The following is a 23,822-nucleotide window of genomic DNA, read 5'->3' on the forward strand; positions in this document are numbered from 1 at the left end:
TCAATTAAAGAAAGTATATTTGATAAGTTACTTGTAAGAAAGAAATCAGTYTTGGATACAAGTATTCTTTATTCACAAGAATCAGAAATGTCAAATATTTCAAATATAAGCAAAACAAATTACAATTTATATTATGTTTGGAGATATTTAAAACCAAATCACAAGATTTCATTCAGTAGAGACGAATATGGAAATAGTTACCCAATAGTGGTTAGAATTCGAATCTTGAACGATGCTTTCGATCTTAATAATATTACAATGGATAAAGTTAATATGGAGGTAGTTTACCTTGGACTAAGTGAAAGAAATCAAGCAAGAATACCTTTACTAATAAAGACTGATATTATGAATAATCATTCATATTTGATTTCAATTTCCTCACGAGTTTTTATTTCAAACAATACAAGCAATATTATCAGATTAATACCAAATCCTAAGAATGTTGAAGATTTTCTAAATAATAATTTTTTCATCCCCCCAACAAGTAACAAACCAATTCTTGTTTCAAAATATAATGGAAAATTTTATGAGACTATTTCCAGAAAATTTATTGATAAAAATTATATTTCAAGTATATTAGACGAAGAAATTAATAAGACCAACTATAATAATAATGATTATATTAATATTTTAATTCAATCAAATCTTTTCTGCAAGAATTTCAATCCTGACTTTTTTACACTCTATTTAAATCCAAATACGTATACATGCATGCCCATGTGGACATCAATACCGGTATTGCATGCAGGCAGTAAGAATGACATGTTAAAATTCATTCCACTGCGCGCAGTAATAAATAATGTTTGGTTGGAGTCAGTGATAAGAAATAAAGAAGAAAGAAAAAATCGAGTTTCTATAAAAATACCAACGGATGATGAGAATAAGAATAAAGATATAGATGAAGAAGAGGAAGTCTTAAGGAATGATTTTTTAGTGGATAATGAGGAGTTATTGAGTGAATATTCGAGTATTTACAATCGTTTGAGTACATCTTCTGAGCAGATAGTGCAGAATAAATGTTATAAGAAGTTGTTAACTACTAATACATCAGGAAAAAAGAAGAGTTATTATGGTTCAATCACAATTCAGTTAACAAGAAGATTACAATCGGGAGATTTGAATACAGAAAGTTTAGAGAATGGTATTGGTGGTGGTAGAAGTAGCAGTGTTAGTGGTAGTAATAATGGAAATAATAATACTGGTGAAAGTGGAGTTGTATCAATATGTTCATCGATTTGTGAATATTTTCAAAAAGATACAAGAAGTAATCTCAACTCTTTCATGCTTGTTATTAAATTGGATATCCCTTTAATTATTGAGAATAATTTATTAATTCCTGTTCAGCTTTCATTCAATAAAGAAAAAGAAAAACATAGTAAAATAAATGGTTCAATAGAACATGTTCCAAATGATAGAGATGAAATTAATAACAATGAAAGAATAAGTAATAATGGAAGTATCACGGGCCAAACACCAGGAAATAGTAATGATAGAATTGGGTCAGTTTTAGAAATATCAAAGACAGATAACCCTAGAGAAGATGAAGAAGGAAGTGAAGGAGAAGATGGAATTTCTGAGTTGATTGATAAAGTTATGTATATGAATGATCCCAATAGATCAAATATTAATTTAAAAAATAATGAGAGAATTTTATTAGAATCTTTACCAACATCATTAAGTTTGAATATAATGGATATATCTTTTGGTAAGTTTTTTGGATTCTATAAATCTTCTCAGATTCAAATAAATTATAATTCAACAACAAAAGAACTTAATAAGGAAATTCTTGTTCCTTTAAAACTTAACAATGGATATAAGCTTATGCCAAATAATGATATTGCAAAAATTAGTGGTATTAGTGCTGTCATAACTAATGGATTTCTTCCAAGTTCTACTTGTATAAATGTTATGTTTGAAAATAATAGAACTGATTACATTTCCAAAGACTTTATTCCAAGACAAAAACAAGATTTTAATTATTATATGGATAATATTACCAGCCTAGATATCAAAACTTATAATAAAGCTTATCCAGAATCTCAAGCTAATAATAATAATAATAACAATAATATTAATATTAATAATAATTTGGATATTTCTACTCCATGGAATGGATATTATTGCAATGCATATAATACTTGTAAAATCAGATTAAATGTCTATGCTCCATTTTGGATTAATAATAGACAACATATACCAATTTATGTATTACAAAAGTCACAACTTTTCTCTAGATATAGATTAGGATCCAATGAATTTAAGATCCTTCCTACTAATAATGGAAAAAGTGATCTGGGTATTGCTTTAAATCCAGAACTATCAAAGAAATGTCATTCTCCTTTTGTTCATATTGAAAGAGCTAATATTGTTGGAACTATTACTGTACCTTCAAAAAAATTCAATAATATTTCTCATTCTTTTGGTAATCATTTAAATTCAAGCTTGAGTAATCAAAATATTATTATAAGGGATATCATGTCAAGCAGTAATTTTGGATTAAAACTTGGATATTGTGTTACAACTATTAACAATTTCTCCAAATCTCCAAATTTCATGATTAATATTTACAATAAATATATTATTGTTAATTATCATAACTTACCCATTTGGATACGAGAATCTAATAAGTTTGGAAGTTGGGTATATATTCCACCAAATATATCAATTCCTTTTCATCCATTGGATAGTAAAGATGTTTCTGTTATTGAAGTTACCTTTTTGGATCCAAAAATTATTGAAGAATATGAAAAAAAGTATCAAATCAATCTTGGTCATATTCCATATAAAACTTTACCTCTTTCTATTGACAATTTATATGATATTCAAGTCAGATTAGTTTCTTCTTTGAATAATATTCCATTAATTAATACTAATAATAATCATGAAGAAAAAGAAAATATTAAAGATGATCAACTTGATAATAAAATTGGAAATCTTCACTTTACTTACATTCTTTCATCAATTTCGATATATTCCATTAATTCATCAACATCTTACCAAATTAATATATATCCATCACAAATCCCAGATTTTTCTATTGTTAATGAAACTCCATGTAATATATTTATTAGACAATTAAATACATCATCTTGGAATCATTTTAACCCTATTTCTGACTCCAATTATGCTTTGTTGGATCCTTTTGGAGATCATATACTGGAACTTGTTGTTGGAGTTTCTTTAGGGAATTTTGATTTAGCTAAGATATCAAAAAAGAATACAATATTACACAGCAAAAGAGATCATGGTAGTTTTGGACATCATAATAGACATCACCATCATCATAATTATCATCGTGATTCTATGGCATTTCATGATTTCTCTTCAATACCTTTATATTTATATAATGATCACAGTATTCATTTCTGGTATAAAAATAAGAAAAATCTTAATTTAAATAAGGTATTAACTCATTCCAGACTTTTTATTCCTGAATATAATAGTATGCTTTATATTGTAATGCTTATTGAAAATGGTACAAGAGTTATCAACATTTCATTTGATAATACCTTATATAAAAGAAGACGTAATGAAATTAGAACTGTAAATCAAAGTAATACGCATATTAAGAGTAATAAATTCGATACTACTTCTCTTCAAATAAAAGGTTTAGATCGTGATGAAGATTCTGGGCATGATTTAAACCAAAGTAAGGTGAATATTAATAATATTATTGACTCTGATATTGGTCTTGAAGAAGGTAATGATGATCAGGATCTTGTTCTTAATCACAGTGGAAAGTCTATCTTTAAGACATTGGGAAATAAATTAAAAAACCCAAAGAGATTTAGAAATAAAGATGAAAGATTAAATTATGGTGATGACGATGATGATGATGATGATAATAATAATAATGATAATGATGATATTGATGATCATTATGATCATGACGATGAAATTCAAGGAAATAATGAAATAATTAATAGGGATAAGAGTAAATCTATTATTGGTGAAACGGGAGTAAACACTGAAACTAAAAATGTAAAATCATTTGAGACTATTAAAGATGGAGAAATTAATATTGATCAAAGTACAAGTATGATGACAGCAGTTTCTTCATTTGAGACAGAACTTTCACAATTCAGCAATTCCAATCTATCTAGAGTTTCTTCTGGTCAAAATTTATTCTTACTTGTTGACAAATTAAGACCTGAAACAAGAATATGTTTTGAAATGAATATATTATGTGATGGTTTTGGAGTATCATTCTTATCAAATACTAATAAGGAAATTACTTATATGTCATTCCAGAAGATAAGCTTTAAGTTAGAGAATTCTAAAACAAATTATGAACAATTTCACATGAGATTCAGAATTATTGAATTTCAATTAGATAACCATATTGCTACTTCAGCTGAAAATACAATAATTAGAAAAGCTACTCCAAATGAATTTCTAAGACTTTCAAAACTAAATAATAAAAAGAAAGAAACAAAAAAAGATTCCAAATTAAGAAATGAATCTAATGAAATAAATGAAAATTCTAATAAGAATAAGGTTGTTAATGATGATTTTGATGATGAATTAAATGGAATTGAAGATGATAGTTATTATGGAATAGAGTCATTACTTTCAGTTGGAGTTGTTACTTTAGGAGAAGTAATAAAGAAGAAGAGTGAGATTATTCATATTCATAATAAATTATTAGAATATATGACAGTTGGAACTCATGAAAATTTGGATTTATCAAGTAGAAATAAAAAAATCAAAGAAATACTTTGTATGGAATCATTTCTTGATTTACAATTTAGTATTATTATGGATAATAGTAATGATATTTCTAATAAATATGGAAGTAATGGTGTAATAGAAATTCCTTATCTTTATTTTTGGATATATCCTTTAAGTATACATTTGGATATTGATACAATAAAGGAAATGGTTTCAATTTTAGAACAATTAATTAATAGAATACTTTCACCAACGGAAGAATTGGATAATACAAAATCAATATCTTTGCAAAGTTTACCTTTAGTAGAGAATCTTAAAAAAGTTTCTAAATATGTTTATATTCAACTACTTTTAATGAATCCAATACAAATTTTATGTTCAACAAGTAAAAGTACTTGGAATATATCAGAAAACCAAAGTTCAAACTTTACTGACTATTATAATGTAATGAATAATATTGCTAAGATGGGTGAGAGTGAAGTTATTGTTCGTGAGATTCTTCCAATAATTCAAAGTTATGGAGTTGGAGGAGTTAACTTGAAATCATTACTAAATTTTAAGATAATGAATAATTTTGGGAATCCATATTTGAATTTTAACAATGAATTAACTTTGAATAATGCTATTATAATGGAAAGGATTAATATTGGAAATTTATGTCATAAGAATGATAAAAGTGAATGTATAAATGTTAATGTTTCAGAAAATGATATTAGAAAAGCTGCAATTACAGCTGAAGCTAGAGATGTAGTTGGACAACTTGGAGATACTGGAAATATAACAAAGAATCATTTAGGTCAAGGTCAAATACAAAATAATTTAACAATGAATAAAACTGGAACTGAATTTTTATTAAATATTTTACAATGGCTATCTTCAATGCCATTCTCAAATGTACCAATCGAATTTAAAGGAGTAATTAATGAATCTATATTTTTGGATAGTGAAAAATGTCTTGTTCAGATTGGAGATTTGTATAGACAACAAATATTTTCTCATATAGGTAAAATTATTGGATCTATTGACTTAATTGGTAATCCTATTGATATTTATATTCTTGTTAAAGAAGGATTATTGGCATCCAAATATCATTTTGATCTTTATAAAAGAGCTACAAAGCTTAAAGAGAAGATTCAGGAGAATATGACAAGAAAAAGGATTCAAAAGAATGAGAAACTTAATGGAAGGATAGATAGTAATAAAGGTATAGATTTAGATATAAATGATATGAAAAATTACAACAAAAATATTGAAATGGTTGAGGTTGAGAATAAAAATTTGGAAAGTTTGATAGAAATTGGATCCTATGATAATATTGAAGATTATGACTATGATTCAATGAGTGAGGAAATAAATTATCAAACAGAGAAAGAACAGTTAGAAGAACAATATCAATATCTAATCGATTTTTGTTATGAATTAGATGAAAAACAAACAACAAAAACATATGATGAAGAAGTTGATAATTTTTTGAAGAATAATAAATCATTAGTATTAAAATTGAATGCAGAATTAATGACTAAATTATTATTCTTTTCAATTAAAGAGATTATGGTTGGATTACATATTCTCGTAGGTACAGGAATTGCAGTAGCATCTCAAGTAATTGTAAGAATATCAAGTGCAATATTACATTTATTTGAAGTAACATATTTATTAGATCAAGATTGTTTAATGAGTATTTGGTATGGGACACCATTATTTATGAGCAGGTATATTGCAGATAATCCAAATAATTTGATAGAAGGTTTAATTACGGGATTATTACGTTCTTTATTAATAATAATGAGCATAATAATAAATTTTTGGCAGGTACCTAAAAAGATGTATAGACAGATGGGTAATTGGGGTATATTTTTGGGTATGTTTTTAGCAATAGTGAGAATAATACCAGCAGGCTTTGCATCTTTTCTCACTTTATTTTATGGTGTTTCTTCAGGTGTAGTTCAAAGTTTACGTACAAGAATCCCAGTAAGTCATATAAGAACTGTAAGGGTAATTTGTAATGGAAGTCCAATATTACCATATAACCCTCAACATAGTATTGCAACAATGATAATAGATTCATTAAAGTTAGTCAATGATGTGAAAGAATCAAATATAATAAATTTTATATCATTCAAGAATCAAACAAATAATTGTAGTGGATCATCAAGCTTAGATAATAATATTGATGATATAATATTGAATAATAAAAGACGACCTGTTGATAAGAGTGGGATAGAGAAGAAGTTTTTGATATATAAATTATTGGAAAATAAGGAGGATTCAAGTTTAAGTCATTATAATGGTATAATTATATTTAAGGAAAGTATTTCATTATTAAAATCAGGAAAATTGGTTTGGATGGTTCCATTGATAAATATTAATAGAATTAATCTATATTTGGTTTTAAATAATGGTAATAATAAATCAGAAGATAATAACAATAGATTAAATAGAAGAAGGATAAAGGATATATTTTATAGTAGAGAAAAGGGTAAGACAAGAAGGAATACAGCTTTTGAAAATTTGTTGGATATTGAGAGTCATTTCTTAGGTATTAATAAGAAAGATGAAAATGAAAGTAATGGTGATGGCGATGAAAATAGTAATATTGGTGGGAATAATATCAATAATGAAAATATGGCAGTAAAAAATGATAATAGTGGTAATAGTTTTAATAAGAGATCGTTTGAATTTCATCTTTTCATTAAACCATGGAGTTATTTGGATGATATAATAGAAAATAATACGAGTCAAAATAACAAATCTTGTTTAAATAGAGCAAAAGGTGGAGGAACATTTGTAGGTGGTAGTTCAAAATTTTTTTCAAATAATAATAACAAAAGTTCTATTGGATTTGGTGATATAATTACAAAAAATGGAAGAAATCTTCTTCCACAATCAAAAAATATTATTTCAAAATTTAATAAATGGAAAGCTAAAAGAATGAGAAAGAAAGGAATAAACTTATTTTCTGATAAGAAATTTATGAAACAATTATTATTACCAAAAAAAATTGAAAATGTTCATATTAATAAAAGATTTACTATGAATGAGAGAAGTCTTATAAACTTTAAGACAAATAACAAAGCTTTGAATGATTTAATAATTTCAATGGATGAGAATAGAGCAGTAATGACCAATTTTAATTTGAATAATAATTCATTCATTTCATTTCCATCAATTACAATGTCATCATTTTCATCAGTAAATTTAGGTCAAAAGAGTTCTTCATCTTTTTCCAACGATAGCCAATTTCAATTGAGTTCATGTAAACAATTTTCAGAAAAGATAATTTTTACAGTTGAAGATAAGGATGACGCAATTAAGGTATTTTCTGTTTTATCAAGGTATATCAATTCTGAATGAAATTTCTTTTTTTTTTTTTGTAAATATTTTACTCAAAAAGAATTAATTGGCGTAATAATACAATGGTAGTAAAATTTCCACCTTTTTTTCTTAATTTTTATTTTAATTTAATAATAATTTTCAAAAACAAATGTTGCATGCATGCAATCATTAATTTTTAACTTACGTGGAAACACGTAAGCAAAAAAAAATTGCGCAAAATTTGCACATGAATGCCGGTATAGGAAAAAATTAGTGGTAGAATTAATTAATTATTTAATAAAAGAATTTTTTTTTTTTTTAATTAATTGAATTAAATTAAAGTAAATAATAATAGAACAAAATATCTAATTTTTAATTATTTTATACTCAGATTTAAGATAGATTGAAAGAAGGAAATAATAATGGATTTGGAGTTGAGAAGATATTATAATGATTTATTGTACAAAGCAGAGAAAAAAGAGAATGATAAGGATGATAAGAATATTATGAATGGAAGAATGATGTATAATTTAGTAATTGGAAATAAAAGTGCTGATTTGGTAAGTTAAAATTAGAAATTTATTTTTTTTCAATAATTGAATTAATTTTAAATAATTATTAAAATAAAGGATTCAATAGTTTCAGCAATTACATATTCAAGAATATTAAATTTGATTAATAATACAATAAATTTTGATGAAAATAATAAAATATATGGAATACATTTACCAGTAATAAATTGCAATAGAAATGAATTAAAATTAAAGTTTCCATTAATTGCTTTAATAAATTATTTCTCAAATAATCAAGATAATGATTCAGGAGATGATTTTCAAATTGAAAATATGCCATTTATATGTTTAGATGATGATATAATTAATGAATTGATACTTGAGATGGAGAAATTAGATAATGAAAAAAAACATGTAAATTTTGGGCATTATATAACATTGGTTGATCATAATACATTGGATACATTTCAAAAGAAGTAAGTTTAATAATTAAAAAAAAAAATTCTATCAATTAATTGATAATTAAATTATTTTATTAATATCAGTTTTAATGAAAGAGTGGTTTCTATTGTGGATCATCATCAAGATTACATGACTACAAAGTCAAATTATAGATTATCATTGGGAACTAATATAGGAAGCTGTTCAACATTAATTGGAAAAATTGTAAGTTAAAATTAAACTTGAGAAATTATTTTTTATTAATTTAATATGTAAAAATTTAATTCAAGTGGAGAGATTCTTATGAAAAAGGAAAGATAAATCAACAAACTTTGATAGAAAATAAAATATTTCTCGAGATGATTGTTTGTACAATATTAAAAGGTAGGTTTTATTAAAATAATAATAAGTTCGAATTTTTATTATTGTGATATTAAATATATATATACTATTTTAGATACTTGTAACTTTAACCAAAAATTATCAGGAAAAAGATGGAGCTCTTTAGATTTGGAAGTTTATAATTGGATAATAGAAATATTATCTTTAATAGAAAAAAATAATGAAGAAATCATAAGTAAAAAGTACACTGATTTATATATAAATTTTTTAAAGAATGCTAATCGAAATATAGATATAATATTTAATAATGAACTTATTGAATTATTTAAAATGGATTACAAAGATTTTATTTACAATAATAAATTTGGAAATGAAGTTGTTATTATTGGCTATTCCAGTTTTGAAATTGATTTATTAGAGATAATAAAACATTATAAAGAGAATTTTCAAACAGATATTAAGAATTTTATATTAAATAATAAATTAAATTTATTTATAATTTTAAGTAATTATATATATAAAACAGAAGATCATCAAAATGAAGAAATGAAAAAAAAAATAATTATTTCATATATTAATAATGATCACAGTCAAGTTCAAAATCTTCATAATCTTGTAATTAAATGCTTAGAAACAACAATTCCAGTTACTGAAATTAAGATGGAATCAGTTATAACAGAATTTAATATTCCCGAACTTTCTTTAAAGTTATTTAATATACATGATATGTCTTTTTCCAGAAAGAAATTGGAACCATTTGTTAAAGATATAATTAATAATAAGCTTCGATTTTAGACAAATTTTTTGAAACTATGTACTCAGCATACAGATTTGAATAATCTTTAATTAATTCTTTTAATTCCATCTTAGAATTTCCATGGAAATTAATTCTAGATATAGAACTAGAATCAGAATTGGAATCATTTTCTGAATAGAAGCTTGAACTTGGACTAGAAATAGAGCTTTGGCTGGAACATGATTTGGATCTGGGTTCTGACTTGGACCTAGACCTGGAGTGTGATTTGGATTTGGATTTGGATCTGGGCTTGGATCTGGATCTGGACTTGGAGTATGATCTGGACTTGGAGTATGATCTGGATCTGGATCTGGATCTGGATCTGGATCTGGATCTGGATCTTGATCTTGATCTTGATCTGGACCTGGATCTGGATTTTGACTTTGAACAAGAACTAGAGCTTTTCTTTTCAAGCCTGGAATTTTGAATATTTAGCTTTGTATTAATTTTGGGTACCTTTTTGAAACTAGTATTATCTTCATTAATGGTACAACTATTAGCTTTATTGGGTACTAAATTGTTGGCTTTCTTTCTTGTAATGCTTCTTCCCTTTCGCTTTGAATTGCCTTTTCTTATGTAGATCCTAGATTCTGTCTCAGACTGTGAACCTAGTTCTGATTCTAATTTACTAACCAAACCCCTAATCTTATTCATTTTTAACTCTCCATCTTTTTTAAATGATATTCTTGGTTCAGAAGCAGACCTAGACTTGGTTCTGGATTCTGATTTAAATCCAGATCTTGATCCAGACCTCGATCTAGACCTAGAACTAGAGCTGGAACTGGAGCTGGAGCTGGGACTAGAACTGGGGCTGGATTTAAGTCTTCCTTTCTGTTCACTATTCCCAAGCTTATGTTTAACTCTTTTAATGCTAATGCTAACATCAGTATCAATGTAACTGTTTCCTTCATCATTATAACTGTATTCTGCTTTATCTTCAGTCTTTTCATGATTTTTCTCCTGTTCAAATTTGATATGATTATTAGCACCAGAATTGCTACTAGTATGAGGCCTAAGGCCACGGTTTTGTTCAAAACTTCTATTATTCATAGAATTATTTGCATTTGCCATTGGATATTGATCTTTAAGTTTACATGGATTATTGTTTTCCAATTTTGAATAGAAACAATTTTCATTACTTGGATTCAAATTTATTGAACTTGAAAGTATTTCATCCAAATCTGTTATGCTAATTTTATTTCTCAAATTAATGATTTGCATTCTTTTTGGATCAATCAACAAAATTATAGGCTCCCTCAATAACTTGGACTCTTGCATAATTATTGATTTTAATTCGCCATTTTCACATTCAAAAGATTTACAATTACCATTACGAGTCTCAAATTGTTGGTATTCTAAATCCATACTTTTATTCATATTCATTTCCATATCCAGTCCAATATCAACTTCCAAATTATCTTTAAAGAAAGGACTCATATTTCTTAAATATTCTTTCAATCTTTGACATAATTGAAAGTAAGATTTGCAGATTCTATTATTACTTTTAAAATCAAAAGAAAGATAATCTCCATTTTCTCCACTAGTATAAACTTTCTTCTCAAAATCCATAATTGAATTGCTCATACAATCCATACTAGTTTTCATTACATTTGTAAAATTTTCTAATTTATCCATCATCTTCTTCAATATCATCTTTCTTTCATTCATTAATTCATCCACCTTTCTTTCTACTACTTTTATTGCAATCTCTTTCACATATAGTCCATCCCTTCCTATACTTTCATTCAAACCTTGCAAACTTTCTTTCCATAATCCTAAACGATCCTTCATTATTTCCATCTCTTTCATTGAATCATCATACATTTTAATATTCATTAGCAAATCATTTCTGCTCATTTTATCATCTTCAATATTATCCAACTCTTCTTCAATCCTTCTTTGCTCATTTATATATTTGTTATAGTCAAGCCCTCCTGTCCCAAATTGACCATTTTCATCTTCCTCTTCATCTAATTGATATCTATTATTCATTACTTATACTTTTGACTGTTTTTATTACTTTCTTCAACTTTTTTTTACCTTTTATTACCAGAAAATTAAAAAAAAAAGAAAACAGTCAAAAGAATCCAAAGATTTAAGAGGAAAAAAAAACAAATATACAAAAGTGGGGCAAAATCATTAACAAATCCTTGCTAATAATCTAATCTACTCTCCAACCAAGTATCACACTTTTTTTCCAATAATCTATCAATTTTCTCATTCTCATCTAATAAATAATCATAATTTAGCCTAATATTTCTCACAATCATCCTCGACTAATTTGTTAATCCTTATACTCACATTAATTCCTGTAATAATCCTCTACCATATATTGGGCGGGAACCCCCCACATGCAATAACTAAATTTAAATAGAACTTGGCGGGACAATATTCAATTTGAACTTTGCATGTAAATTTTGGTCCACTAAATTTGACTGCATGTGTGGCGGTAAAACTTCTACTCAGTAATACTATTAAAGAATGTTTAGAGTAATCATTTAGAGTATTTAAAAAAAAAAAAAGAAAATTAAAGAGAATGCTTGCGAATTCTACATTGAGAAAGAGTGAGTTTTAGCCTTTATTATCAGATAAACCTAAACTGGTTTGCTTACATAAACTAATCCACTCTTTATCACTTATCTGGGAAGTCAGCCTACGCTCACTTTTCTCCTTTGGATCCGTATTAACCTTAGAGGTGTTATTTACTTGCTTTTTATCACTTTCGCTGATGTTATCATTTTCTGCTTCACCGTTTTCTGCTTCTCCATTTTCTGCTTCTCCGTTTTCTGCTTCTCCATTTTCTGCTTCTCCATTTTCTGCTTCTCCGTTTTCTGCCTCTCTATCTTCTGCTTCACCGCTTTCTGCTTTTCTATTTTCTGCTTCTCTATCTTCTGCTTCACCGCTTTCTGCTTTTCCATTTTCTGCTTCTCTATCTATCTCTTCTTCTCGATCTTCTATTCTCGAAGGTTCATCACATTTAGTTTCTATAATATCATAAAGTTGCTCCAACTCCTCATGAAGTTCTTCAAGCTCCTCTTGTTGTCTATCACATTGGTCTTCAAGACCTTTAATCACTTTCTGGAATGCTCTAATTTCTCTATCATGCTGTATAATATCATTATCCAGGCGTTGAGCCATCATCGCAAAAAATCCAATATAAGGCTCTGGAGCTCTTCTTCCATATGACTTTAATGGTCTAATTAGCTCTCTTATTGAAAGGATTTCATTTCTATTTGCAATATAAGGATCAGGGAAATCTTCTAAATGTCTTAAAATTTCATTCACTTGTTCCCTACTTAACAATCCATCCATATTACCACTCATTTCATTATGATTATTTCTACCTTTAGAATTTAAAGCTAATACGGTATCTGATTCATTCTCAACTTTATTTCCACTATTCAAATCACGTCCTGAGAAAATCCCAAGTCCAAGACTTGTTAATTCTTTTTCTATTTGGAATACATAGTTATTCTCATTTGATAGATGTAAACTTTCAATTTCTGTATCTTCTATTTCATTATATACTATTCTTCCATCTTCCTTTGAATTCTGCTGATAACTACTTTTTGAGAAAGTTAGTAAATGTTTCTTTAATCTATGGTATATTCTTACCATTTCTTGAAGTTGATTAAGTAACCTATTTTCATTATTTATTGACCTTTCCCATTGTTTATTTAGAATATATAACATTTGTATAATACCAATACTTAAGTATTCATTATTCAAATAATTTGATTTATAATCTTCTAAGTTTACCATAAATTCATAAGCATTTTCAAAGTAGTTTAACAAATATCTTGAAGAGTCATGATCATATTCTCTACTTAATTGAGATCCATCCAAAATTTCTTCATCATATAGAATTTCTTCTACAATCCAAAGTTTTAATCTGACTAATGTGAATAAAAGTCTCTTGTTAATCATAAAAACTTGATCAATACTTGATTTCATTCTATCTGAAAACTTTGAAGATCTTGATGTATTAATCACTGGAATTGAATCCATTGAATTCTTTTCTGTTGTTATATCTGAAAATGACATGATTCTACTAGAATTCATTGAAGTTCTTTCAGATGCTGAACCTGCCATTTCAATCTTTTCTTTTAATATTGAAATTTGTTCATCAAGCTTTAATAAAAAATTCTTTTTTTCATTATATATATTCTCTTCATCTTCTTCTCCATTTTTTTCTAATCTATATATAATTTCATTAACTTCAGTTTTTAAAGGAGAAAATACCATCTTAATCTTATTTTCACTTGGACCAGAATAACCAATATTATTAGATTTCTTACCAATCTTTGAATTATTATTACTATTATTAGTGGAGTTATTATTATTATTATTGCCATTATCGTTATTATTGTTATTTTCTAAATTCATATCTTCTAATAGTTGAACCTCCTCATCTACTAAATATTGTTTTATTAATATCATTTTTGATTTAAAGTATATAAATCCATTCAATCTTACCATTATTCTCATCCAATTACGTTTATTATCAATTTGATTTTTATTAATATTGGTGATTACATTACTATCACATTCGTAATCTTGATCTTCATTATTGAAATTATGGTCTAATTTCCCATATATATTATCTTGAGAGTCATTAACATTTCTTCCTAAATGATTAACTCCAACCTTTAAATCACCAACAAATTTTTCTGTCTTATCATTAAATAGTACATGTCTTATATTACTTTTCACAGTTACTTTACTTGAATCAGAACTATTTGATGAGAGCTCATTATTAAACATTAACTCATCCTGAAGTGTTTTAACTTCTTTATTTCTAAATGTACAATCTGCCATAGATTCAATCCTTGATTGCATATCAACTTCTGTCATAATATTATTTCCATCATTACAGCTTTCTAATTCTGCAATTCTTTGCTTAGAATTCTCCAATATATCTTTTAGTTCTGATATATCTCCATTTAATCTTGAAATTTCCTCCTTAAGAAATTCGATTTCTTCTTGATTTTTACGTATTATTTCTTTATCTGTTTGTGTTTTTTTTATTAATAACTCCTTTTCGTGAGTTGTTTCTTTTAATCTCTCTTTTAATGCATTCATAAAATGTTTCTGAGTTTCAGATTCATCTACTTTGTTTTTTAGCTCCAATAAAGTGCTTTCTGATATTAAAATAGTTGAATTATCCTTTCCTTTTAATGCTGATATATCGATATCAGCTTGAAAGTTTTTAATATCTGATAGACTACTAGTTCTATGTCCATTTATTCTACGAATTCTTCCACGAATCTCCTCCAGAGAAGCATCATCATAAACATTAGTTTTCATTCTTCTATCAAAAATCTCTTCTCTTGAATTTCTTCCCATTATTAGATTTATATTTCAATTTTATAGTCAAATTTTACCCATTAATAAATTATTTCCAAGATTACTAGTACAAATCTTGATATTTCTTTAATACCAGTTTGCTTTTAATGTTCTCAATTGACTTAAAGACAAAAATGAAAAGAGATTTTTTTTTTTTTTTTTTAAAAAAAAGGAGAGGAGATAGGGAGAGAGGAAGAAAGAAAAAAAAAAGGTCCAAATACTCTTTTTCTTCTTTCTATTTAATAAGCACAATCTATTATTCTTCAATTCATTTGTTTCTAACTCTTTAAACTATTTTTTTTTCATATTCTCATTCCAATCTAAAGTCTAGTTTTTTTAGTCACACAAGCTATCTCCTTTTCTTTCTGAATATAAATTAATAGGTTAAATATGCACTTATTTATATTCTTTTAATTATATTTCTACTTTAACTTGAAATTCCAAATTTTATTTCTTCTCTCTGAATATTTTACTCAGACGGTTAATTAATTAAAAATGCAATAATATGAAAAGAAAAAAGAATTCTTTTTTTCTTTTTTTTTTATACAATTACTTTTCCTTTTGCTTTTAATTGTAATTATATAATTAAAGATGTATTTATTTTTCATTATTTATTGTAAAGACACTTTCCCGCCTAAATTTTACATGTCATTGTCATGCATTATTTTATTAATTATAATTGAAAATTAACTAGATAAATAATTCTTAAATACCTCTTTTTTTTTAAATTGTATTTTTTTTAGATAATTATTTAAATTAAAAACATTATGTGCTTTGACAAATTATTGAAGATTTATTGAATGTTAGGAAAAAAAAAGATATATTAAAAATAATACAATAAGATATATCAATATTAGAAAAACAAATAATCGCGCCCTGGCGCCAAAATTTCAAGTAAAAGTAAAATAATATTGTAAAAATACGACAAGGAGTAAATAAAAGTGTGGGAAAGTAAACGTCAAGTAAAATGAATAGTAATTTAAAGCTGCACATATTTAATTATAATATATTTCACATATTAATAGTACATGAATTAGGTGTATGGAGAGAAGAAAATAAAATAGTATAGTTAATTATTAAGTAATAATAATAAAAATAATAATAACTGTTGTTTATCCTTAATACTATTATTATTATTATTATTATTATTAAATTAGTCTAGTGTTTTATTGCTAATATCTTTTTAATATTTTAATAGGATAAAGTTATTGAAGATAATATTTTGTTGATTAGTTTTTCAAATTTTTAAAGAGATCATTGGCTATTGGCTTGAAAGAATAAATCAAAAAGTTGATAATAGAAAGAAGAAGAAAAAAAGTTAATTTACAATAATTTTGACAAGTAATAATTAGAAAATAATAAATACATTTAAGTAAATAAATATAAGAATATTAGAAGAAAAAATGGCATGCCCAAGATTGTTAAGCGATAATGATTTATGTAGATTTAGAACAAAACCTTGTAGAAGATCAAAGCAAATGGGATGTGATTTTGGAATTACTAGATGCCAATACTCACATAACATTTACTGGCCAAGAAGATGCCCTTTCTATCTCTCAAACCAAAGTACTATTAGGTATATCCCAGTTTTGTGTCCTGATATCATAATTAAAGAGGATGAGAGTTCAATTTCACATTGCAATAGAGGAGGAGGATGTCCTTTTGCTCATTCTTATGAAGAAATTAATTATCATCCTTTAATGTACAAAACAAAGATATGCGAACAATTTCAACGTGGAGATTGTAATACTTATTATTGTCATTTAATTCATGGATTAGCTGAAAGGCGAGAATCTAAAGTTTATTTGCTACCATATACGCAAAATGTTCAAGTTCCTAATTTTCCTGGTGTTGTAATAGCTAATAGAGTTAACAAACCGTTTGTTGCAAATAGCCAACTGAATTATCAGACACAAAAGTCTTTAGTTAATAATGAGAATATTTGTAATAATCATGAAAATGGTTTTATCATTAGGAGAAATAATTTTGAAAATATGATTTCTGATAAATGGAGTGAAAGAATTTTTTCTCAAAATAATAATGGTGATGATTTTTGGAAATCTACTGAAAATGACGAGCTAACTACAATGGATTCTATTTCTAAATCAGAATCTGAAAATAATAACTGTGAAAATATGAAATCATCAAAATTGGTTACTAAAACACCTGCACCACATGCTTTAAATAGAATAGAAAATGATAAATCTGTCCAAGAAAAAATGAGAAATGAAAATATTCTCAATGTCTTTAGAGCATTTGTACTAGAAGATAATGATATCTTATCAGTTTCTAATGATAATTGTAGAGTCCAAGCAATTAATTCTACACTTTCTAATAACAAAATCCAACAATTAAAAGTTAGAAACGAAAACCTTCAGACTCAAGAACATAGTAAAAGTTTTAATCACATAATTGAGGACTCTGAGATTATTAAGAATAATGAAAATTCAAATACAAGCAATTTTTTCGATTAATTAATAATTAGATTTAATTTATCCTAGCCTTTTCAAAAACATGTATTATTAATTACTCTATTTCTAAAACCGTTAAAAAAAAAGTGAGGGGCGGGGGGAGCATGCATTTGAATCCCTGCTTTTGCAAATTTAATGAAAATAATTCAAATCTTTTTTCCCCTACTCCCTCTACTCCCTCGCTATCCAACTCTATTCCAAATGAAACTTCAGCTTCTGTGTGTTACCAACAAATATATAATGCGACGGAAATTCTCCGTGCTCATTTAATCCTGGACACCAAACTTCTATTGTTGGAAATGCCATATTTGCATGTGGACGATTTGGTTGCATGTCTTCCATACCGACATTATTATCCTCATGCACCGCTCTAATATGTACAATTCCTGCCATTGAGGAGATTGGCGCGCATGTTGAATTTTTTGCATGGCATATTCCCGCAATAGTATTCACAAGATTTTTTAAAGGTTTATTATATGGAAGAATTTGAGCTTGATTATCAATCATAGATACATCTTGGTCAGCAGGTAGAGCTGATGCAGGTAAAGATGCAATCTGTAGTTCAACTAGATGGCACCAAGTACTTGAAACAAGTGTACTAGTATTAATTAGTGACTTGCCATCATCTCCCATAGGTATTACTTTGAGATTAATTGTATGAGGTTTGAGCGGGAATTCGGGGGTTCCAAAAAAATAAGATTTTAAACATTCTCTTCTAATTTCAGCAAGCCTTTGCGAGGTGATACTGATAACTCCGTCAGACTTTGAGACTCCAACAACAGAAATCTTTGGTAGTTTTTCAAACTGCTTTTCAATATTTAGTTTATTAATATCAATTTCCTGATCAGAGCTTGAGTTATTTGCATTTCCTGACTCTTCTAAATGTTGTTTTTCTAAGATTTCATAGCTTTGGGGTTCCTTATAGTCATATTGATCTGATAAATAGTGTTGGGTACTTGGATCGTCCATTACTACCACGACATCAATGTTGAAAATAGAAATAAGTTCTTTTAAAAGGTCATTTGATGGCTGAAATGGAGCGTTTAATATAAATCCTGAAGCTTGAGAGTTTGTATCTTGAATGTTTTGACTCCTAAGCGATATTGCACCACTTAGAAGCCTACACAGGTATAAATATAATTGAAGGTCATCTGTTACATTTAAATGACCAAAAAAGAATGAAAGAGGATTTCTTAACTCTTTGCTGTGAAGAAAAAATTCATTAACTTTTATTGCTCCAATTGTTCCAGCTGGAAACTGCATATTTTCTTTATCCGTAGATCCTCTCGGATCTAAATCTATAAATAAAGGTGTATACCCTCTTCTTGCTGCATAATTACAAAGAATCTGACACAAGGTAGATTTACCTGAATTAGATGATCCTGTTACCATAACTCTTGGGCCTAAAGTCCCATGAAGCTTTGAAAAATTTCTCCTGTTATCCAATACTTGAATAACTTCCATATACTCTTTCATACTTTTATTCACACTTTCATATTCTTGCTGAACTAATCCTCTAATTTGTAAAATACATCCATGCCAAGTATATATCGCAACTCTTGATAATGGAGCAATCTTCATATCAACATCTGGAGGAAGCTCAGCTCCAAATATTTCTGCTGTTGTCATTGCATTTGTCTGAGCTCCTCCACTTCCTGTCACAGCTCCTGCCCCTGATGATGATGAAGAGTAAAGTCTAATTGTGCAAGGCTGACTTGGATGAGCAATTATTCTCAATTCACTTCCTGCTTCAATCTTATAAGCTCTTACTTGAGACTTTGTCATTCCAACCCCTGGGCCCACATCTCCTCCAATTCCACCTCCTTGCCCTGACCCCAGTCCTCCCGTTCCTGCTCCTGTTCCTACTCCTATTCCAACTCCTGCTCCTATCCCTGTTCCAACTCCTTGTCCTAACCCTAGTCCAACTCCTAGTCCAGGAATAGCTCCAGAACTTGCTCCTACCCCAGAATTAAATCCTATTCCTGATGGTATTTCCATTTTACATTCTAAAGCGCTTAAAGAAATAAATAATTCAAAATTTTCCTTGTAAATTGTTACTCTGACCGTAGAGCTGTAAATTTTGTGTAAATTCAAATTAAATGAGTAATATTTCCTTCCATTCACTAAACAATCATTATAATTTCAAATCCTTTATAATTCTATACTTAAGGCTTCCCCCTTCATCTCTCAAATTGCATATAAATATAAAAGCTTGTTGGCGCCAAAGCTTTACCTCTACAAAATAATAATACCCAGTATAAAAAGAAAGTAAAATAAAATTAAGTCAAAAATGGATTATTTTGGAATTTAATTTAATGATTTTTTTTAATAATTGTAAAAAAAAATTAATGTACTAGTGTTCTAATAAGGGAATATAAAGTCATTAAAATAGAAAGTGACAATAATATTTCTATTGATCCAATTTCTATTAAAAAATTGGATTTTTCTATAAAACATATTTTGAAATTCTTAATTTAATCAAAGAAATAAAAAGGAATAATTTGCTTGTAATGATAAAATATATATATATTTTAAGTGCCAGAATGCTTTAAAGTTTGTAATTGTAATAATATTTCCGAAGATTCAAATTGAAGAACTATTTCTTTTGATATTTCACTTTACAATATACTCTACTTTAAACAAATAATAGAGAAATTGTAATGAAAATAATGTATTTCGATTAAAAACATATATATATATATATATATTGTATTTTTTCTCCATCTTTTAATTACACTATGAAAATTAATAATTGTGTTAATATATTACTTGGAAATGTGGGACTATGTAGCAATCTTAATGCTCACCATTTCAGGAAAATGGCTTTAAAATGTGATATAATATGTATATATCACAATTTTGAAGAATCTGATTTAAATTCTATTTTAGCCATTGGGAGAAATCCAACAAACCGTGTAAGTTATAAAGATTTTTACAAAACTAGTTCAATATTGTTTGCACCATTTTTTAATAAGATAAAAAGGCTTTTCAAAAAGAATGTAAATAATATGTTTATGTGGTACTCATATTTTCGTGGTAATATTTATTTGGAAAATACCTCGAGAATAATATTTGAGGTTCCTGATGGTTACAAACTTCAAAAACAAAGTATAGATTTTTGGGAATTTGATGTGGGAGGATGCTTCCTGAATTTTAGACGATTAATTCTTGCAAATGTTAATTTTACATATTTCTGTTCTATCAAAAAACAAATTTCTTGTATCAAGTCTTTAAGATACTCCATTAAAGAAATTGTTTGGAAGAATTTTATAAGTGAGTTAATCTTCAACCCTCAAATCAAATTAAATAAAATAGAAGATGAAACAGTCATTATAAACCTTAATGAAATAACTTCATTTATAATTTGCGGTAAATTCTCAAATTCCAATTTATCAAAAGATTTCCTGACTCTTTTTGGGCATGGAGAGCTTATTCCAATTGGTAGTAATTCCTTTCAATCAAATAACTGTAATTTTGACAATTATATTCTTAAAAGTATAGTATTTTCACGAGAAGATATTCTTTATTTTATTTCAGTATTCCCAGTTAATAAAGTTATTGGGCCTGATTTTAACAATTACTTGATTCCAAATCAATTCATCAGCATGTTTGAATTGCACCATTCAAACTCCAATTTATTGTCTAATATCAATAAAATTCACTCCGGGAAAAGTTCTAGCCCAAAGTTTACAAAGTTCATTTTTTATGACAGTGTAAATATAACCAAAACTTCTGTCGATCCTGAAAATAATACTCACTTGCAAGTTATATCCTTTTAGTTACTATATTTTTATTTTTAATTTAGCTTCTTCTAAATTTTCATTTTAGCTCATTTTTCCTGCTTTTCTTCCTATTCCTCTTTTTTTTTCCTCCTCTTCGTCCTTCTCTTAGCACCCCACTCCCCCCCTTCAATATTTTACTGTACACGTTACAAAAAAATGCCAAACCGGCGCCATGGTTTTGTGGCGCCAAAATGTGCATGAATTTATTTTTGAATCTATATATGTACAAAAAGTTAACTTATGAGGATTACCATAATAAAACTAATTATAACTTAATTATTATTAGTTTTGAAAATAATTGATTAAGAGGAGTGTTCTGAAGCTCTTAATTAAATACTTAATATATTTAATGAAGTATTTAATATAAATTAGTAAATTAATTAATCCAAATTACAATTAGTAATAGGAAACAATAATTTCAAATATTATTTTACAATAGTTGATTTATGAGGGCTTGAAAAAAGAAAGTGGTCAATAGACAAACATTCAAATAGATGTTTGTACTTTTATCTTGCACACTGAATAAAGCTTGAGATTTCAAATATAGCTTTGAAATAATTTGCGAAATAATAATTGGGCTGTAAAAAAAATAGTTAAATAATTAAATAATAGCCAGAAGGTGGGATTTTTTTTTAAGTTGAATAATAAGCCAAATCGAAGTTGGATATTATCTTATTTCTTTCTTATTCTCTTTAAAATTTTAGAGTTCATCTTAAAAATGTGGAATATTGCTAGCGAATTTATTTGTGGTTGTTTTCAGCAAGGAAGTTTTGCAAAGAAAATGCTAGAAGATACTGCCAAAGAGTTAGATATTACTAGAGCTGATGAACTTAGTTTCTTTGGCGCAGCAATTTCTTCCCAACATGAGTTAAAGCAACAGAAAAGTAGTATAAATGCAGATTCTTGGTTAGTTTCATGGAATTTACTCGGAATAGCTGATGGAGTATCTTCAGTAGAGTCTGAAGGATTTGATCCCAGTCAATTACCTTCAGAACTACTGAAGAATTGTGTTGAGCTCTGTAATATTAGAGAAAATAACAGAGTACAATTTGATTCAGCTTCGCAAAAAATATTCAATAAGAATTCGATTCCATTTCATTCATATGAATTCCTCAAACATATACTATGCAGATCTTGCTCAAATTGTGCTTCTTATGGATCTACAACTTGTTTACTATGTTTCCTTGATGGTAATCAACTTTGGGTGTCAAATGTGGGTGACTCTCAAATGATTGTTTTAAGACCATCAAAAAACGAGCCAAAAAATCTTCCACCAATACCATTCATTGAGAATCCAATAGAAAGGAAACCCATTACAGGAGATCCAAGAAGAAGATTACCATCTAATATATCTGTTGGTGGATATGATATTACTGCTAGAAGTGAAGTTCAACAACATTTCTTTAATTGCCCGCACCAGCTTACTATTATGCCAGATATTAATTGCTCAAATGATGAAATTTTAAAGAGAGCTGCAAATGTGTCTCAGTCTTTTAGGGTTGATGTAAATCCAGGAGACTTGATAATTATTGGTACTGATGGGATATTTGATAATATTTTTGATGAAGATATTATTGATATTGTAAATCAAGCAAGAAAAAGGTATAATCGAGTTTTTGATGATAATCCTATCATGGTTTCAGATTTCATTGCCAAAGAATTACTTACTTATGCTTTAAAGGCTGCAAATAATGTTCCTTCAGGGTCAAGAGCTAGAGTAACACCTTTTAGTGAAGGAGCTTTGATTGATGTTAATAGACATATCGAGGGTGGTAAACCTGATGATATTACTGTAATTGTTGCCTTTGTTGCATATTCTGATAGGTTAAGTACAAGAATGTCAAATATTTCTCCTGAAATTTATAGTGGAACTTCATATTTGGGTAGTTCTGCAAAATTCAGTAATGATATGTCAACTTACATAATTAATGGTGAAAAGTATTCGTATTCTTCTATCAGTGAGAGATTCTCAATTCTCGGAGGATTAACCTCAAAATATAAATAAGCGGATTGAATATTGTGTATTTTCCTTGAAACAAGTACTGGAAGGCCATGCATTATTTGGAAGTTATTTGATGTTTATACTTTAGAATTTTATGCTTTATAATAATGTTTTAAGCCTTTTAAGCTATTTTATTATTATTTT

General features: G+C 27.3%; 7 protein-coding genes across 7 annotated transcripts; 4 read left to right on the forward strand and 3 right to left on the reverse strand.

Moving 5' to 3' along the window:
* Positions 1–87: 87 nt before the first annotated feature.
* Positions 88–8,025, forward strand: cgd5_2840 (hypothetical protein with 4 transmembrane domains near carboxy terminus; the record flags this gene model as incomplete). The annotated part of the gene is made up of 1 exon (XM_626220.1): positions 88–8,025. The coding sequence occupies one exon, from the start codon at positions 88–90 to the stop codon at positions 8,023–8,025; it is 7,938 nt and encodes a 2,645-aa protein (XP_626220.1).
* Positions 8,026–10,053: 2,028 nt separating this feature from the next.
* Positions 10,054–12,069, reverse strand: cgd5_2850 (hypothetical protein; the record flags this gene model as incomplete). Its single annotated transcript, XM_626221.1, has 1 exon — positions 10,054–12,069. One exon carries the CDS (start codon positions 12,067–12,069, stop codon positions 10,054–10,056), a length of 2,016 nt encoding a protein of 671 aa, XP_626221.1.
* A 579-nt stretch (positions 12,070–12,648) lies between these two features.
* On the reverse strand, positions 12,649–15,423 carry cgd5_2860 (hypothetical protein; the record flags this gene model as incomplete). Its single annotated transcript, XM_626222.1, has 1 exon — positions 12,649–15,423. One exon carries the CDS (start codon positions 15,421–15,423, stop codon positions 12,649–12,651), a length of 2,775 nt encoding a protein of 924 aa, XP_626222.1.
* Positions 15,424–16,826: 1,403 nt separating this feature from the next.
* cgd5_2870 (F11M21.28-like; 3 CCH RNA binding domain protein involved in RNA metabolism) lies at positions 16,827–17,897 on the forward strand (the record flags this gene model as incomplete). Its single annotated transcript, XM_626223.1, has 1 exon — positions 16,827–17,897. The coding sequence occupies one exon, from the start codon at positions 16,827–16,829 to the stop codon at positions 17,895–17,897; it is 1,071 nt and encodes a 356-aa protein (XP_626223.1).
* A 189-nt stretch (positions 17,898–18,086) lies between these two features.
* Positions 18,087–19,892, reverse strand: cgd5_2880 (C1p1p GTpase. Pre-mRNA cleavaage complex protein; the record flags this gene model as incomplete). The annotated part of the gene is made up of 1 exon (XM_626224.1): positions 18,087–19,892. The coding sequence occupies one exon, from the start codon at positions 19,890–19,892 to the stop codon at positions 18,087–18,089; it is 1,806 nt and encodes a 601-aa protein (XP_626224.1).
* A 740-nt stretch (positions 19,893–20,632) lies between these two features.
* Positions 20,633–21,673, forward strand: cgd5_2890 (hypothetical protein; the record flags this gene model as incomplete). Its single annotated transcript, XM_626225.1, has 1 exon — positions 20,633–21,673. The coding sequence occupies one exon, from the start codon at positions 20,633–20,635 to the stop codon at positions 21,671–21,673; it is 1,041 nt and encodes a 346-aa protein (XP_626225.1).
* A 721-nt stretch (positions 21,674–22,394) lies between these two features.
* Positions 22,395–23,681, forward strand: cgd5_2900 (protein phosphatase C2 (PP2c) domain containing protein; the record flags this gene model as incomplete). The annotated part of the gene is made up of 1 exon (XM_626226.1): positions 22,395–23,681. The coding sequence occupies one exon, from the start codon at positions 22,395–22,397 to the stop codon at positions 23,679–23,681; it is 1,287 nt and encodes a 428-aa protein (XP_626226.1).
* Positions 23,682–23,822: the final 141 nt, after the last annotated feature.

This window comes from Cryptosporidium parvum, chromosome 5 (assembly GCF_000165345.1).
Source record: "Cryptosporidium parvum Iowa II chromosome 5, whole genome shotgun sequence".
NCBI lineage: Eukaryota > Apicomplexa > Conoidasida > Eucoccidiorida > Cryptosporidiidae > Cryptosporidium > Cryptosporidium parvum.